The 20,043-nt window shown below is 38.2% G+C and overlaps 1 protein-coding gene across 1 annotated transcript in view; it reads right to left on the bottom strand.

Moving 5' to 3' along the window:
- The window catches only part of LOC124167039, a 196,846-nt gene that overhangs the window by 2,209 nt on the left and 174,594 nt on the right, over window positions 1-20,043 (bottom strand). The window contains exons 4-5 of the mRNA XM_046544810.1: window positions 5,209-5,294; window positions 4,654-4,778 (exon numbers count right to left, since the gene is read on the bottom strand). Of these exons, the coding sequence (XP_046400766.1) occupies window positions 4,654-4,778; window positions 5,209-5,294 (211 nt within the window). The remainder of the gene's footprint in view (window positions 1-4,653; window positions 4,779-5,208; window positions 5,295-20,043) is intronic.

Genomic DNA, 20,043 nt, shown 5'->3' with positions numbered 1-20,043 from the left:
AATAAAACTTATACAGTCGGCCAAAATTATTTACAAATCTTGCTTTATTTAGCAAAATTTCAATTATGTCTCACCTTTTAAAAGATGATAACAAACTATTGTTTACTATCATATTTAAAAAAAAATTAATTGGGCAATGTTGTTTTAATAGGTTTCTTATACATGATGATCTCAGTTTTGAATCATTAGCCGCAGTGGATGAATGTCATTTTTAGTTATATATACGTGTTGAGGTGAATTTTGAATTGAAAATGAGATGGAAATGATGAAATTTTCTACCATTAAATTTTAAAAGGCCTATCTTGCCACTGAGACTGATTAACTTGTGAAAACGTTAGTTATAATCCCTGTAGCATTGCAATTTAAAATAAAATTATGAAAATAGTTGTGCATCAGTAAAAAAAGTTTTGAAAGCTATCTCATGTTTTTAGGAAAATGTGGCTTAACATTCTGTTGTTCATTTAAAAAGCATTAAAACTATTTAAAACAATATGCTATATGCGAAATAAAAGAACTGTTTTGTGAATCAATTGCTTGACATGTAAGCTCAACTATGGCTCTTACGTAAACATGTTATTAGTTGAGAAATACGGAAAACTAGAAAAAGTACCTAATTGCTTTTTTTTGCCATTTAGGACATATTTTATTATTATGAAAATGAAAATTTCTGCTTCATCAACATCACACTGATAATTTTACAGCATATAAGACTTTGATACATATTATTTTTTTAGGAATTCTCTGCTGAGAATTTAAGGTTGTGTGTAGTTAATTAGGAGTCTAATGAGCATTTTGGGGAATGCAAAGCAGAAGATTTGGCTAATATTGAATATATAATTCATTTTTAAACCAATGGATAAGTTTTGGCTCATTATCAGAAATCGGTGAGGCATTGTTTCATGGAAGAGGTGATTATGGTCTAGAAAAGGAGGGGACATTTGCCCAGCCACTTTGTGGAAGTTCAGTTGGATCTAATGACAGTAGTCAGGAATTTTTCTGTGGACAAATTCAAGAAAATATAGCTCAATTTTGGCACATATTGTTAACCCTAAATTCTCTTGCAAAATGAATCAGGTCCTTTATAATGGACCCTCCTAAAATATCTTTGTGTGAGTTTTCCATCCCACTTTTCTTTATTGCCATTACTACTGTTAATCATTGTACTTCCATTTAATATTGACTTAGTCTCATGGATAGTGTGTGTTTTCAGTAATTCAAGAGGTTAACACTTCAAGATGTCTAGATGCTGTATGACCCAACACTTAAGAAGTTTTTTATTCAGACTGTGGAATTATTCATTCTATAAATGGCTTTAAAATATTATTTTATGTGTGACTTTTATCTCTGGTCTTGATTGTTATTACTTTCCCATTTACGCTTTATATTTAACCATATATTGTGAAAGTTTTTCAGCACGTCAATCAATATGCTTTACTACTGGCAATAGGTGAAGACTACATTGATAGTCATGCTTTACAGTAAACGTGTCAAAGGAAAGGTATTTAACCTAACTCATTACTTTTAGGGAAGCATATATAGGCTACCAGAGGCTTTGGGCCTCCAAAATATTTACCCTTGTGGTGACTACATCCAATACATGTGTTGAGGAGACCATTAGCATAGGGGCATCTCTCTCCTGGCAATCCATTTTTTTGATGTACAAAGTGTGTTTAGAAAAAAGCGGAAACTAAATTTTTAAATTTCTTGAAAGTTTGGAGAGTCTGATGGTCAATTTTTTTCTATTGTACTCGTTTGTTTTGCATTATGAAGTATCCTTGTGCCCTCCCAAAACAAAATTCTGGATACGGCCTTGCTTGTTGCCCCCCCCCAGAAATAAATCCTGGATCCACCCCTGACTGTACTTGTGTACATGCCCCAGGAGTATGACAAAAGTTTTAGTTGTTATGGTTAAACATGTTTTTGTGGCCATTGTTGATCAATCATAGATGACTTTAAAAGAAATCGCTGACAGAGCTAAAGGCTATTCGAAAGATCAAGTTTGAGAAGTGTTTTGAGGGTTGGAAGAAGCACTGGCAAGAGCGCATAATATCTAATGGGGAGAATTGTGATGGTGACAATATTAATTTAGATGAATGAATGAATATTTAAAAAAGCTAAAATTCCCATTGTTTTCTGTATACACCTCATAGTTAATTTTCATGCTGAAGTTCTTCATTTCCAGTTACTACTGCATTGATCGCTGTGGTGATGACTGCAGTTTTTCTGGCACTACCGCCAGCGTCTTTAGCAGGAAGATGCACGCACACATTAGATTCACAATTTTCGCTCTCATTATATAAGGCCCTGTTGCCATCAGTTCTTGCAGCTGCTCTCGCATTGGTCCACTTGAGTAATCTCCTCCAACGGGCATGGAGATGGTATCCATTGTTATGATTAAAATTGTGAACTGGCATCTTTGATCTGAAGATGCTGGTAGTAGTGCCAGCAAAACTGTTTTCATCGCCACTGTTACCGATATGGTAGGAATTGGAAGTGAGGAACTTCATAGCACACCTCAGAAATATCCGTTCTCACACTTTTCATATTGTCTGCCAATAACCGAAAATGAATTTAACCTCCATCATAATGAACACAAAATATATGGCCATTTTAATGAAATGTATGATTTCCTGATGCGTGTGAACTGACTACAAAATATATTGTATACCCAATCCCCCTGCCACACAAGCTCCTCCCAAAATTTCTGGCTGCGTGCCTGATATAAAGAACAAGATGGAGTATATGCAACCTGAAATTGGAATTTTTGTGCATGTAGGTATATTGTTTTTGTGATCCTGAGAAAAGCTGACATGTGTCTCTTTCAGAATGGGAGTGAGGAGAGCAGTTTCCCAAATGATACTTGTTCTTAGAGGGTTTGGCTGTAGATAACCTATATTGGTATTGAAGGAAAGGAATGGCTATACCTTTAATGTGTGGTTGTTTTCTCTGTCCTTGTAGAAGGCACGATGGTATGTGTTATCTAGCATGATTGGTATTGGTTCCAATGTTCATAATAGTTAATGTGATTATTAGTTAATGCTATAATGTGAGTGCCTTTGCTAAATAGTTCTACGCTTCAATTCCTGCTGTGGTATATTAAGTAGGTAGCAGATGGGTGAGTAGGAAGTTCTTGGGTTTCCCACCTGATCCAAGGGTTGATTCCTTCCCTCGTTTCGGGGGAATAGTCTACCATCAGCTTCAGGATATTGACAATGGCAGACTACGCCCTCAAAATGTCTGAAGAAATTAATCCTTGGATTCGGTGGGTGGGTGGGTCTTCTTACAGTCAATTCGCCAGTAAAGCCTGAGATCCTTTGGAGATAGACAAGAGGTCCATTTAAAATAATTCTATCATGAAATATTCTTTTTCCATTAATGATGCAGCGTTGAAAATTTAAAAATCTTATATGCTGTAAAATTATAAACATTTGAAAATGATTTATGAACACACTAGACTTACTTATGATCACATTTGAAACCAATTGAAACGTTAGAAGTTCTTAAAAGATATGAAGTGAAAGAGGAAATTTGTTTCTCTTGTATTTGTTGATTAGATCCTAGGGTTGCCACCTAGAGCTCTACTGATATGGAATTTTAATGAGGTGAATTCTATGAAGGAAATGCATTGAAATTAAACTTAGGTAATGTAATTTTACGGCTAAACTAACATGCATTTTTGTGCACTAAAATCAAAGAGGAATAAAAGTGAGGATAGGTTAAAAATTTTCAGATAAATTCAGATTTATTGAAGATAATTCTACATGCATAAAGTTATTCAATAATCATTTTTGTTTGCTTTATTTAAGTGTACACAAGTAAGAGTGCTTCAGAGTATATTTTAATTTTTTAGAAAGCCTTATACGTTTACAATTGTTATTCCATTACCAATAAGGGACAGAAAAGAAGGTTTAATACTCAAAAAGGCAACTACAGGAGCATTGATTGGAAAGCATGCTCTGCATTTTGATATATAGTTCACTCTACAACAATTAAACTAAGTATACTCTATACTACATAACAAGGAATATGTATTCACTCATTGCACGAATTCGATCACAAAAAATTAAATGTGACATGAATACCCAAGGTCACCATTGTCTAATTATACTGTGATCCAAGTAATGATACCCTTGGCCTCATTATTTGAGAAACAGGTTCCACATTACAATTAAAAAAATGAAAGCAGCTAATCAATGATTTCCAGACTATAAGTCATTTTGACTTCGGCTCCATTCTGGTTCTCCTATTTACAATACAAATGCCATTCAAAACATTAAGAAGCTAGGGATTACTTAAAAGATTCCTGAGACTTAAGGACTATGGCAACCCTATTGGATCTTGAGTAACTTTGAATGTTTTACCCCTAATAATTAACATAAAATGTTGAGACAATTCTAATATAAAAATATTCCAAATTCATCAGAGCCTTCAATAGTGACTCACAAAAAATATTTCATTTGCATATTTAAATACTACCTTTACTAGTGAAATCATTTTTTACTTTTATGCCCCAAAAAAATGTGTAAACTTAAATCACTATCATAACATTAACATCATATTTAAGGTAATTATTTTGGGAGAGCTACTGCCTTGAAAACAAGACAGTCAGTATTTGGGTCATAATATTTCACTCTGAATGGCCGTAGTTTTCACCTTTTGCCAAACAAAGACGTTGTGGACCATTGCACAGCCACAGAAGATGATCCCAAGTCCAATGAAAACACTAGTTATTATTGCTGGTGTTGAGTGGAATTGGATGAACGTATACAATATGATCCCTGGAAATTAAAAATAGAATTAGTATTTCATCTTCGAGTACACAAAAATTGATATGATGTTTATTTGTTAATCAAGTTTTGGCAATGAAAATGGATTGGTAATATTTACATAATTTCCAGAGTAAATGATTGGATGACGTTAGTTATGAAAGGATGTACTATAGAGCACAGAAAAAATTCAATATTTGTAAATAAGATTTAGGCATCTGAAATTTTTACCTCTTATTCATGTCTCAGAAATGATTCTAGTCTTTTATCTTGAATTTACTCATAAATATGTATCAGAAAATCAACAATTAGTTCTTTGATTACATGTAACTGCAATAATATTTGGAAAATATTGCTGAACTCGTACTTGAACATCCATTGGAATTTATTTGATTCATTTTTGAAAGTGATTCTTTTACAGGTAAGAAAAATTTTCACCTACCAGTTAAAAAAACTGGAATTGAAATGAAGAATCCGCCGACAGCACAAACTCTGGTTATGGAGGATTTTTGCAGGTACTTATTGGTCCTAAAACAGAGACAAAAGTATGGTGTTAAGAGGGTGTGCTTAACTATCATCTACATGCAAAAATTAGTTATCGATGATTAATTATGAAATAATATCTTGAAAAAAACTAAAAGTATATATTTATTAACTCTCCATCGATAAAATTATGATGGTTAAAATTCTAAATACAAAGGAATCGATACAAGGAATTTGTGCTAACAAAAAAACACAAGAAGGAAGTGAAGGAAGAATACATTGGTACCAAAATATTGAGGAAGCATAATACAAATATTGATGCTGTTGACTAATTAAGAACACAAGGTATTTCATCTAGAATTGGCAAAGTTGCCCTGTTTGGTATTTTGATGATTTTTTTCATCATCATACCTTTCAATGTATGTATATACAATTTAAATGAAAAAGGTTTTATTTTTAGGAATGCCACCTTTGTGAAAATATGTCCTAGAACTTTCTCCTTCGTATTTAAGAGAGGTAGAAAAATTTTGGGAGACTCATTTTGTACAGATAAAAATTAATGATTTTTGTTGATCAATCAAGCCTTGAAATTTTAATTTTTTTTACCTCATAAAATGTTGAAAATATGGCATTCAATTTTCGAAATTCTCACAACCTTCAATCCATATCAAATTTTAGATCTTTATGCTAGTAAAAAGGCTTTAAAGTATTGTGTCAGAATATTTCATGTAATCACTGATGAGGGATTAAATCTGAATGATTAAATAAGTGTATGGAGGGATTAAATAGAATGAGATAAGGTAAAAATAATGTTCAAATGTTGAAATTTCAGCCATTTCGATGTCCAACCCACCATAATATATTCAACCTTGTTTATTGCTTTTGTGTAGGTTTGTAGACAACAATCTTCACTGTGCAAGAGTAGGTAGAGGTATATGTACATCATCCATAGTCATAAGCATGATATTTCTGGAAAAGTTACTCTATGAGAAATACAAGCAGTGTCATCATTCTACATGGAATTGCTTTGAGAAGCCTGTGCAATGCACATTTATCCCAGTGGTCTGAACAGCATTCATGAAAGTTAAAGGCCTATCGTTGAATTCCCAGGCAAAGAGTTTTTTTCCCATTGCAATTTATGTGAATTTCACCGCCGTGTTGTTCACAGAGGAATACTGTGAACACTTTTCTGGAAAAGTTGCTATCCTGCTTTCCCAAACATTTCAAGGGAAGAATAATCTGATACTTTCATGTCGTATCAGTTCATTAAACTGTTCATGGGACTTCCCCTGAGCGAGTTGGTCCCTTTTTATTGATTCGATGTTTTGACCGCTGCCTAATCGGTCGTTGCCAAGATTTCTTAGATCCTGATGACGACCCAAGAGTCAGTGGTTGAAACATTGATAGAAATGGAGAAACTCACCCAGTCCAAGACCCGGGAACAGTACATTCAATTTTTGGAGGGTGGGAGGAGTGGGTTGAACCCAGACACAGCCAGTAGGAGCTTGGGTGGTGTGTGGGTTGCCTATGCAATAGATTTTGTTTTCAATTCGCACTCATTGAAAAGGAAGCATGCATTTCATGAAATCTGCATACAAATGCTTAACACTTTGAAGCCTGTGGTATTTTCAAGTGTGAGTTATGAGAAACCCATGGCTTTCGCTGTTTTTTTATGAAATTATTTCCTAATCTGAAAAAGTTCATTTAGTGCCACTAAATGACAGAATCTTCCATACATGAAGACCAGGGGATCGGGTTGGTGTGGTTGCTAGAGTGTTGGCTTCCCATCCGGTGGGCCCGGGTTTAAATCCCAGCAGTAGCAGAGAATTTTCAGAGACTGCCCGATCCCTGCTTGAGTGTTGTGTGGAGGACATTTCAAGCGCAACACTCCGTCCGTCGGATGGGACGTTAAGCCGTGGCCCCCTTGGTGCCTTTCGTTAAGAGCAGGCTAATGCCGACGCCAGGTTTCTCTCCACCCTTTCTTACCTACCCTTTCCCACATGGCGCAAATGACCTCAGCTGTCGGTTGCCTCCTCAAAATACCATACATACATGAAGACCAGATAGCTAAAGAAAGAGGCTAAATAGTTCAGGCCCCAAGAAAAATGCACAGAATACTTTTCCACAGAATAAAATACGACAGCCCGAGCTCTACTCGGGCTCAGGTCCCTTGCAGAAAATATACCTCTCGAGGTATACTCGCACTAGGGCTTCAAAGTGTTAAAGTTAAATTCATTTTTGGTTATTGACAGACATAATGAGAAGTAACAATATCAAAAATATAGAGAGTCAGATGATAGCCGCCTCTAAGCTAGTGGTCTCCTCAGCAGATGTACCACTGATAGTCTTCACAAAGGAAAATATTTCAGGGGAAGTCTAAAGTCCCCAAAGCCCTCCCCCTGGCTACGTACATGGTTGAACCTCTTGACTGATTGCTAGGCCTGTCCCTCTGAAAGAAACACTCATTCCCTCACACCTTCCACTCAAGGGCGTACCCAGGATCAAAACTAGAGGGGAGCAAGCTGTGGTCGTTCAAGTTGTAACGCAGAAAAGGTTAAGGAAATTAAAATTTTGAGAAAATTAATACAGCACTTTATTAGTTTTTAAAATTGTTTGCTCAAAAATAAAATATTTTTATTTTAAGTACATGCTTTACACTAATATCACTTTTCTTGGGTTTAAAGAAAATGTTTTTGAAACTTTCGTTTTGACCTACATTTACTTTTGCTTCTTGGGGGGGGGGGGGGAGGGAGCTGCCCCCTGCTGGGTATGCCAATGCTTCCTTTGTAATTAAACCTTGGTCTGTTCATTGTATGGTAAAACCTATTTTGGATCATTCCCCCATCTTTCCTCTTGTATGAGTCTTAATCCAAAGACATTGACGTACTTCTGCTCAAGGGGAGATTCCGGAATTTTTTTCTGGGGGAATAGAGGGGGTTTAAGGGTCTGAAAGGCAAACGGTCTTCACATATTTGAGATTATAAACAACATGCAACAATTACTGTCGGAAATATTCCCCTTATTTTAATATGAAAGTTATTCACATGAAAATATTAATAAGTTACATATATAACAACGACAGTCCGTACCCCTTTTCCCCTTGGGCGTTGCAGTAGTGGATACGGAAAAAACTCAAGGGGGGCGCAAAATATATCTTGAGTTGTCTTTACTTTTAATGTAATAAAAAATGATCAAGTCACAGGCAGAGTATAAGAAAAATTTATTTTAAGTGATTATACACGTGTAAAAGACGATGCCATCTTATGATATAAATGTGGTTTTGCAATATTCGGCAATACGGGCTGACCCGCAAGTGGAGGGGGGGGGCACGCCCCCTGCGCCCCCCGTCTGTATCCGCCACGGGCGTTGCTTTTTTTCGAGCGCTGACTCTCGAATGACCAATGACCAGTAAACCTGTCTTCCTGACTTGTGCTCACGGCTTAAATGATTGAGGCTCCGTATCACACAAAACAAAACGAACGTAATGATAACCTTATCAAAAATCTAGTCTTATTTTACAAGCGTCTTGGAGGGGGGCACGTGTCCCCCCCTCCCAAACTCCGCCTAAGATTCTGCTACCACGACGGGCGTCCTCCTGCCGTCCTCAGTGTACGCGACCAAGGGGAGAGGTGTAGAGGAATGGAAACCTGTTTATTTACTCCTGTCGTTGTGTTCAGAACTCGCTCGTTTTCTGTCCCCGTGATTCCCCCACCCCTCCCAGTGAGAAATGGATCATCGAATCTACGTCGAATCTTCGTCGATTCGACGACTATAGATCGATATGTGGTCGACGTCGATTTTATTTGTTCAATCGACGTTTTTTCGACGTGTTATTCTCATTGGCCAGCGGGGTCAGCGTGTTGATTGGCTGAGGGGAGAACTTAGTGATGTAGTTTTAATGTCTTAAAAATAACGGTGAGACGCTATTACAACATATGTGTCTTAAATAAGAAATATAAAATTAAATAATTACTTTATTTATCCATAAACATTAGTTTTAATCTCCGAGAACAATCTTTGATTCCTTTTAATTCTGTAACTTGACCGTTGAAGTTCGATTGCGTGTATCAGTTGAGCTGTTAGTCGTCATGCTGTTAGTTCTTCGCAGTAAACTCAGAACAGAGACATTCGGCGCCGTATAGAAAATTTATTTTGCGCGACAAACTGCTAGCTCTAAATCCTGTTATTGGTATTTAAAATCCTTCTGAAACTTAATGAGCTTTTGGATTCGTGTTAATCATCGAAAAAGGCATTCCGTCGCTTAGTAAAGACAAGCTTCACTACGTCTTCCATACTTCGGAATCGGTCTGCTTTTGGACCGCTGTATGACAGGTAGGATTAGCTTCCCCTATTTAATGTGTTCAAGATTTCCATTTTCACACATTTGCCACATAGGCCGGACCTTCTATTTGCGTCCAAGTTCTTACTTCTTTCCTGCGTGGTATGTGATATGCACAAGCTTGGCTTTGTGACTACGTTTACCTCATTTCGATACCTTTATACTCGCGTCATAGATGTCAACACCTCACATTTTTTCTCAAGGATTTCTGATTATTATTGAAGATGAATACGAAGGACTTAAGATTACAAATCATCATTATAAATTTATTTCAGCCTTCATTTGTTTAGACTTTACGTGCTCGATTGAAATACGTCGTTGGCGCAGCAATAGATGCTCTTTATTAGCCGAAAAGATGTATATTTCCGCAATTATTAGTAGGAATCGCAGGTAAAAAGACGATATCTCGTCGACATAGAAAACTCGTCGATGGTGTCGACGTCGAAAACACGTCGATGGCTTCGACGTCGAAAACACGTCGATTTTCGGACCATATAGACATCGATCTATGTGTTACCATCGACGTTTTATCGATGAGTACTTCGACGTCGAATCGACGTAGATTCAATGATCCATTTCTCACTGGGCCTCTCATTATCTCTTCCCCTCCCCCTCTGTTTACCTCCTCCCGCCACGAGGACCCCTATCTCCCATCCGTGAATATTGAAGCGTGTCGACAGAATGGACACAATTCAATGGCAGTGGCGCCGACTCCAAAGGGCCTGAGGGGGCCCGAGCCCCCTCAAAAATTCATTATGGGTGTGGGGAAAAATATGCCAGGCTTGTCGATTTTTCCCGAAGTGTCTAGATATCGAGGTTCGAGTTATCAGGGTTCTAATGTTGATCATATGACTCTTCTAAAATGCGTAAAAAAACTTAAAACTCATTACTTATAAAATTTCCGGGAGCAAGATCCCCGGTTTGGGCCCCCCAATATTTTTTGTAAGTCGGCATCCCCGTTCAATGGTCAACTTCGAGAGAACTATTCAACGTTGAACTAGAGAAAGGTTTTTCGGAAAGGTTTAAAACCCATTTTATCCGCCTCAAATTTGTTGTCACGAATATTACAAAAGATGATCAAGTCGGCCTCTAAATGTGTTGTAACCCACTGCACATTTAAATGGGTTTACAGAAGTCGCCACTCGCGTCGCTGACGGAAAAAGTGATCCGAGTTTCCCGGGGAAATAATCTTTGATGAGGGGTGTTCACGGAAATTAATGTGCATGATGATGCGATCTACCAAGTTCATAACATTTCAATGCTATTCCTCGCAATTACGACCATTATACTGAAAAATATTGAAAAAATGGATCGCATTGGTATTTTAAAAAATTCTCTAACTCTTGATTAACTTTGTGGCATTCCATTGTAAGTTTTCCTGGATATCACACAATTACTTATACCACTTCTAATTTGCGCCTGAAGATGATGATAATTCATTGAAACCCGGGTCGCGCTCTGTAAAAAAAGATGTATAAGCTTTTGTGTGATATTTATTTATTTTACACACCACCGAAAACAGCACTCTACGGCCTTTACATCGGGGTTGATAACATTTAACAATCACAAACATCCATTCCCTGGATAAGGGTAACTTACCCAGGCGGGAATCGAACCGGCGACCTTCGGTTTGGCAGGCGAGGACTTTACCCCGCCGCCACCGAGGCCGGCATTTTTCGCATTGGTATTGGTATCTTCGGATTGGTATTAGTATCTTCGCATTGGTATTAGTATAACGATTGTGACACAGCACCGAGTATTTTTTTCGGTGACATTGCACCATTCGACTATACGAAATAAATCATGGGCATTTTACTTCTCTAGCTTAGCGGAATCTCCCGCGAACAGAGCGTTAACAAGGTTGACCGGGTCTTGAAAGGTTTCTCGCAATTGTTATCCTTTGACTTTAGATTCTCGAAACTCAGTTATCCCCTTAACTTAATTTGTTGCTAATGCCACAGCAGGAGGGAGTGGAAGAAGGAATGAATGCAACGGGAACACGATTTCAATGAAGATCGTGTGCCTTTCAACATGCTGTGCGGGATTATGGATCACTTTTGCTAACAAGTATTGCGTTTTCGAGCTTACAATAGGGTAGTTTCCTTCATCAAAGAAAACGAAAAGCATTGATTGCGATTCGTTAACCACCATTAGTGTATTCATAATATACAAATTATTTCGTTTTAGAAATAGCGGTTTAGACGAATGACAATGGTCCATTTTTATCCTCATTTGAAAAGGGCCAGATTGGCGCCCATGCGATGCCACTCCACGTGACGTCACAGGGACCTAGTTTCTATACGAGAAGATAGGAGTTATACATCGTCTGAGGTTACCAATGCATGCATGAGGCGCAGAGCTCAGGGAAACATGTCTAAATAATCACTTATTAAAACTGGCTAAGGGCGGAAAGTTTTCTTCATTTGATAAGGTATTAATAATCCTTATTTAAGACAAGCGCTACCAGCCAGCAGGGTACTCAGCTACCCGCTAGCAGCCTGCGTCGTATCAGCGCTAAGCCTCGCCTCAAGGTCACCTCACAGGGGGGCAGCGGGAACCAGAAATAAGTCTCATGGAGAGATTTCCCGGCATTCATACTTACGCGTCGCGTTTTCGCGCGCTTGAAAATTTTCACTTTTCATTTAATCGCGAAAAATAGATATCGTCATTTAAAAATCTAAATGCGTGAAATACGTACTCCAGGTGTAATAATCTTTCGATTTAGGCAGTAAAAAAATAATAGGAAACCACCCTGTTGCCGGACGGGTCGAATATCTCACCTTTTGCCCTTAGGAATGTATAATTTCGCCCCGCAAAGGTCCTGCCTACGTTTGCTGCGCATAATTTAACTCATTCTTCCCTCTGGTTTGTTCTTCTCATCGTATATCTTCATCCAAATTCTTCAAAGTACCTCCTTTTAATGAAAATGTGTCGATACCCCCACTGCAAAAACGCTCAAAAATCGCCCACCTATTCAAATCCGCTCATCTAGCAACTACTAGGGCTACTACTAGATGTGCGGGTTTGAATCGGTGGGCGATTGTTGAGCGTTTGTGCAGTGGAGGTATCGGTGAGCAACACCTTGCTTTTGTCTCGGTTCATTCGTCATTTTCTCCAAAGAAATAGACATTAACTGTGCCTATTTTATTTAACCCTCTGCGCTGAAATACGAGTCCAGCTCGTCATGATCTTCCGATGCCAAATCGAGCAATGACTAGTGCAGCTCGTCATCAGATTTTCATAAATTTAGCACTATTTAGGGGACCAGTATAAATATTTTGAAAGTTTAACAACCTTAAAACCTCCATTAGGCCACTCTTAATGGCCAATATTGCTGTATGTGGGTTTTTGAAATAAATAAATAATGTACACAAAGAACTCATATTTCATGAAATTTGATGCATTGTAAGGAATAAAATGATTTTATACCAGTATCGATAACTGTGTTCTCGATGTTCTTACGGTAAGAGGGTTCGTTTGCTAACAATGTGAAACAATAATCACTATTTCACTGTTCTACGTTGATTACAAATAAAAAATATCATTTCATAATCTACCATTCCATTTAAAAAGAATCAAAGGAAAAATAAGTGGACGATATGAGCACGATATTCAGAAAGTAAAATGAAGTGGAAGGGTTTAATACGCTGAAAGGAACACAGCGATTAAGCCGAGAAATTTCTCGAGCATTTTTCCTTGCGTCCGTCGCGGTAAACGCATGTACGCGTACAATCGCTCCAGTGAAATTGTATATCGAGCACCAGCACAGCTGTAGTGGTTATTGCAGGGAAAGCGTGGCAGCATGATAAGGTAATTTGAACTTCTTTACGGTGAACCAGTAAAAAGGGCAAAAAAAACCTGAAACCAAGAAAAACGAGTTGTAACATTTCTTTTGATTTTTTAAGTCAGAAAGTTAACTGTAGTTTATCGTGCATCGGAAGGAAGTGATTTTCATATGCGGGGTAATAAGTTCAGAATGTAATCGGTTAGTCACCTGTTCGGTAAAAATAAAAAGTAAGTAATTAATGTTAAGAATGCATTGGAATTCGTCCTTAAAGAAATACGGTGTCCAAGGCCCAATTAAGGATTCGCAGATCATTTTTTGATGTGAGTACACTGTATTGCTATAAGCAAAAATTAAGCTTCTTGAATTCCTAGTAAAATTTATCGTAAAAAGCATGCATTATGAGTGTTAAATACTATTGTCATATTTAATTACTTGGAAGTAATGCTTAGATGCGTTGCTAGAAAAGTAGGGGTCCAAGAACGTTGGGCCCTTGTGTCTGTTCGCATGCGATGCTCCGCTTGTAATAATGCTTCTTTACATTTCAAGGTCTATTGCACGAGCGACCTCTAGAAAGACGAACAGGGGAAGAATGTACCTAGGTGTATCATATTTCCCATATTTTATTCTCCGGGGCAGTGCGAATTCTCGTTGAAAATGGAATGCACGACGCACTGCATTCGTGCGCTGTAATTGTTATTATACATCAGTAGCGAATAGAGAAAAAACTCAAGGGGGGGGGGGGGCGCAAAATATTTCTTGAGCTACCTTTACTTATATCGGAATGAAAAATAAGTCGCATGCAAAGTTTGAGAAAGTTTCATTTAAGTTAATTTTACAATTATACAAGATAATGCTATCGTATGATATAAAAAAGTTACAATTATGGTTCTGCAATGTTCGACAATGCAGGTGGCCCCGCAAGGGGGGGCGCGCGCCCCCCATATGTATCCGCCACTGTTATACATGGAGTAGAAGTAAGAATAAATTAGCTTTAGAGAAGTAAGCGCTGATTCCGAGATCAAAGCATAAGAAATTATCTGTATGAATATAAACGATAAAGGGTTAGAAGTTTTCTCCGTGGGCTCCAGAGAAGATCTCCATCCCCGGAGATACTCAGTTTTATGTCGGGGTGATGGAGATTTCAACGCTTGGTGTCGAATGTTATGCTCGTGAAATAAACAATTTTTGAATTGAATTGAAATCTATAATTTTGCGTCGATGTCATTTTCTTAAATATTGGTTGCGAAATCGTTTCAGTTCTGATCACTGAGAGAAATATTGGATGTCGACTGATGATATATTGTGGGATTGTAACTGCTTAGATCTAATGCGAGTTATAATGGCAGTCTTCTTCCTTTTTATGATCAAATGCAAATCATAGCCATAAATCGCGTATATAGGCCGTAAGAACTCTTCTTGCTAAAGAGGACTTAATATATTTTTGTTTCAGTATTTTTGAAAACATCCGAAGAACTTTCGGAAACTAAATCGCAGGAAAATTATTTTAGCTCCAAATAATTTTCGCTGAGATAAAAAATTCACGAAATAAATTTACCTGGCCAGATTATGCTTTAATCATTTAGTGACCGAATTTTTTACTTTCTTAAGTTGAATTTTCTTTGAAAAATTTCATAAATTTCGAATCTCATCTTCCTAATAAACTTAAAATGACCATAAATTGCTCTTGTTTAAGGGTAATAAGTCTTGAGTTTTTCACCAAAGAAAATTCACTCGGACCCCATTTTCATTGCCTTTGCATCATCGTTGGGTCGCATTGCATCAATATTGGAACCCAGGTTCGATTTTATATATTTTAAAGCATAAAATTTTCCATTTCGATTGCAACTACAGGATACTATCGATTTATAAATAAAATAATAAAATATCCCATTTCATTTGTATTATGAATCAATGAAACGGTTGGGGAATCGGCTGGATACTTGAATACGAATTCCATGTGATAGGGTGGATGGATTCATCAAGAAAATGACTGGGGAGTTCTGTAAAATCATTCTAAGTATTGCTGACAGGTCTTTGTGTGCTGTGGGGCTAATTTATGCTAAAATCTATGATGCATGGAAGAAAAGGAGTGAGGCAGGAAGAGAGCGAGCTATTTATTTGAACCGGAGATTACATGTTCGGGGGAAAACCCATTCCACGCATATATTTTAAAGGATTGGTAGATCATACGACCTTCATTTGGATGCTAAATTATCTCTGTAGTCAGGCGAGCCCCCTCCGGGACTATACGACTAATTGTTTTGAAGCCCATACATTTTCTCATTCGAGAGGCACAAACCATCCATTTGAATGCCCTCTATTTTGTGCAATAGTAGTAGTAATGTAGTAATGAAATGCCTAGTTCTTAGATTCAGTCAAAGAATTATGAAGAACCCGTTACTTAATTTTTTTATTAACATTTATTTGCAAAGAAAGACTCGGTATTCTTTTTTGAGTGAAATGTTAGCCCTTTTTCAAGAGTCTAACATACGCGGGAACTTACGTACATTCTGGGATTTAGAATGCTGTGAAATAAAGGCACCGATTAATTAGTCAGTAGAACTTTACTTTTTCAGCAACAATAAGTAATTAAATTCAGTTGTTGAGAGATTTTTGAATTAATTTTATCTTGATTGACGTCTGATTTAAAAAAAATCAAGATTCACGAGTTGCGCATTTCAGTAGGACGACTACTTTCTGTCTCAGAAATGCACTGAAGTAATGCATTTGAGAGTAATCCCACTTGACGGCAGAGCGGTCCGTGAGGTTATGAGCCATATTTTGAAGTGGCCCCTATAAAAAGATTGCCCTTATGTAGCTGTATTCTTTTGACCGCCGTTGAGTAGGTACAATAGGAGGCTGGCGCCAGGTTCGCAGCGGTAACAGTTTTAGTGCATTGTATCCCGTTCCTTTTCTAACGGCCGGCCCATTGTATAAATTATTTGTTACTGAAGTCGGGAGGAGTGATTTTCGTGTCCTATAGACTCGGGTATTTACTCTTTTGCACATTATTTATTTTTCTTGTATGGGAGATATTTTGCCGAAATATATATGGGAATTCGTTTTTACCCAGAACCATGAAGGGCTTTAATAAATAATAAAAGGTGGAACTTTGCTAGAGCATTTCCTATTTTTTTGCTAATGGGTGGTGTCCTAACATCCCCCACCCCACGCCTATTAAGGTGGCTTGCGGGGTACCACGCAGATGTAGATTATCATACTTTAATAAATGTTATTCGTCATTTTGTTTTTTAGTATTTGATTTTTATATTTAAATGGCCCGTGTCCTAACAGCCCCTGCTACACGCCTTTTCAGGCAGCTCGCGGGATAGTATATAGATGTAGAGTATCCTGAAGGGGAAACGGAACGATGAAGAGACCATCTCGGTTAACTCGTAGCTGAGGCGCATCACAGCGAGCTGCATACGAGTATTTCCGTTTCCTGCTACCGTTACACTCGTGTGTCGTGCACCACCTCTAGGTTAACATGGGGGCGATAAACCCACTGTTTTCGGTGATTGTGTTGCTGAGGGAAATGGTCTGGAGGGGAGCATTTTAAGTGGGGGGGAGCAGGCGCCAGGGACCGTTTACAACCACTCGGAGCACCTGCGGGATGCATGCATGCATGCCTTTGAGGTGAGAGGTGGCGGTCAAGTCCAATTCCCTTTCGTTAAATTGAAGGCTACTCCCGCTCTGGCGTCTATTCTACCCCTCCCAATTCCTCGACTGTTGCTGAAATGACCGTAATACGTGGCTGGTGTGGAATCTCCTCAAGCCGTGGACCGTTATGGTTGCATGCGCGACGTTTGGTTACAGTATGTAGAAGGAGTTTATAGAAAAAACTTTGCTTTTTCCTCATGCTGATTTATTTTTCCCGAACAACACGTTTTGTTACCACGTAAAAGTTTAAAGGTGAGGAGCACAGGAAAATTGAGCAGTATATTTAGTGAAGAGTTCTCGGGATCGCCACCGGGTCAGAAACTGCCGAGTCGGGGATCGAAACGTCGGCAGTTATGCAGTTCCTGACCCGGTGGCGATCCCGAAAACTCTTCACTAATGTAAGTCTATTCGCCGGGAAAGCAGGAAATCTTTCTTGAGCAGTATATTTATTGCGTTAAAAAATGGAGTGGAAAATTTTCGGGTGCTGAGGGGTTGGTGGTGGTTGGGCTCGGTGCTACTTCGGAATGATACTCAAAGAGAAGCAACGGCTATTGAAAAAGATATTCAGTGACACAATGTAAAACTTAACTGTCAATATCATGTGGAGATCACTTATATTACCTGAATGTAGGTATATAGTTAGAAATAAAACGTCAATTATGAAATTACTTGGAAAGTTACCTGTGAAAGCATATGATTTTGTAATTATTTTCTTTATTAAGCATAAATCTCCTAATAAATCGACAGAATACGGTTTGTAATCAAAATAAAAAAACAATTTTTAAAAATTTTCCTATACTTCAATCACTTATTTTTCTTGCAATCATAATGTATTGTTTTGCATGATTATAATGGATGTAAAGTGCATCGAATGTCTTTTAGCTAATTACCATCTTCGAATTTAGTTAATATTGTTATAAGTATTTCTTACACAGCTCAGTAAACCAATTACGACCCATGCAACGATTAGAAACGTCTCTTTTTTTCAAAGTCATGTTCAGATTTTATTTATGACATAAGCCCAACGTTTTAGGGTTTTCAAGCTCCTATACTTTATCATGCGAAACCAGCGTTGACGAGCATAATAGGTATAAAACATTGATATCCGTCTTGGGAGCGCATAAGAGATAATTACTTTCAACGCAGAGTGGAGTGAGGTATACCACGTGGAATGAACAATCCTGGCCACGAGTTTAAATACCAGTCACTCCTCGACAGGTCTCTGCGATGACTCATTACTCGCTAAAATTTTATTATATCATCTTGATGTTTTAAGGGCCTACAAAGCTCACCTTTGCCAAGACTTTCTAGTATCTCAACGTTGAGAAGTTTATCTTGGTATTTTATCAGATTTAATTTTTTTAATGTATAGGCAAATTTTGACCAATGTCCTCTCAATTTACTCTTAAAATTTCAAGATGATAACATGTTTTAAACGAGAAATAAGTCGCCGAAAGACAAAATACGTCCGGTAGAGCGGGAGTAAAGCGTCCTCTTGAGTTTGATTATTAAAATTCAAAATTGTTGCTCCCAGATATGTAGTTGGATGGAGAACGGAAATACTAAATACAACGTCATACGTCGGAATCGGCCTACATAGTGTTTTATTACGAATGCCGCAAAACCCATTTTCGAATGTTATATCCAGTATTAGTCTTGTGGAGTGTTTTCATATTAGTGTTTTTGTGACTACCATGGATCACACAAACCGACGCGTCGCGACGTACAAAAAGGTGCAAACAAATGCCTCCTCACATAACTATATTATCCGCAGTCAATCTGGACGTGGCACAGCAGCATTCCTCTCCATTTCCGTTCCCGGCTACCGTACAGCCTCCGTCACGGAGGTGCACCGCCTTTTGAGTTAATATGGGGGCGATAAACCCCCTATTTCGTGATTGGGAGGTGGAGGGAGGAAGGCAGGGCGCTCAGAGTGTTATTGACTGGAGCAAGGGACGCCCGTATATCGTTTATGACGGCACAGCACACGCCTCAGGGGAAACCTGTGAGTCTGAATCCAACGGGAGACACCAAAGACACCTAATGGCTGCGTTTTGCTGAAGAAAAGGCATGTCGCTATTATTCCACTCTTATTTTCTATACTTGGAGTGGCATAAGATTTAAACTGCCTTGATTCGCGTAAAACCGTGGATTCAGGAAAAGCAGATCGTGCGAAACTCAGTTAGCGCTTTTCGCCCACGATATTTTAGTCTCCGGGGAAGACAACATTCCAGTAGACGCGATTTTTCTTGATTTTAAAAAGACATTTGATAAAGTACCCCACGGAAAGTTAATAATAAAACTGAAATCTTATGGTCTAGACGAAGATGTCATTTTCTGGATTAGAGAATTTCTGAGCGACCGCGTCCAAAGAGTAGTATTAGACGGTGCAGTCTCCAATGAGGTTAGAGTCACTTCTGGCGTTCCTCAGGGTAGTGTCATTGGCCCACTCCTATTCCTTCTTTATATAAACGACATTGGCGAAGTAGTACACAGTAAGTTACGATTATTTGCAGACGACGCTGTAGTTTACAGAGAAATCCGTTCCAGCAAAGATTTGGATGAACTAACGAATGACCTTGCTGCTATCCAAGCTTGGTGCGATGCTTGGCAGTTGGAATTAAATTTGGAAAAATGCGTCGTAATGAATTTCTGGAAGAAGAATAACTCCCTACAGCGTAACTATATCATTCGAGGCACCCAATTAAATGCAGTTGAATCCGTGAAATATCTAGGCGTTAGACTCAATAATGATCTATCGTGGAATAAACATATTCGAGAAATAACCGGTCAAGCTAATCGTAAAATGGGTTTTGTTAAAAGAATATTAGGAAAGTGCGACGATAAAGTGAGAGAAATAAGCTACTTTTCCCTCGTTAGACCACATTTGGAATACGCTGCCAGTGTTTGGGACCCTCATGAAAAATGCTTAATAACAGAGTTAGAACGCGTGCAAAGAAGAGCTGCCAGGTATGTGAAAGGTCGTTACGACAGTCTTGTTAGTGTAA

This window comes from Ischnura elegans, chromosome 10, assembly GCF_921293095.1.
Source record: "Ischnura elegans chromosome 10, ioIscEleg1.1, whole genome shotgun sequence".
Classification (NCBI taxonomy): Eukaryota; Metazoa; Arthropoda; class Insecta; order Odonata; family Coenagrionidae; genus Ischnura; species Ischnura elegans.
Note: the sequence above shows the minus strand (reverse complement) of the source record. Positions and strands in the feature narration are given on the sequence as shown.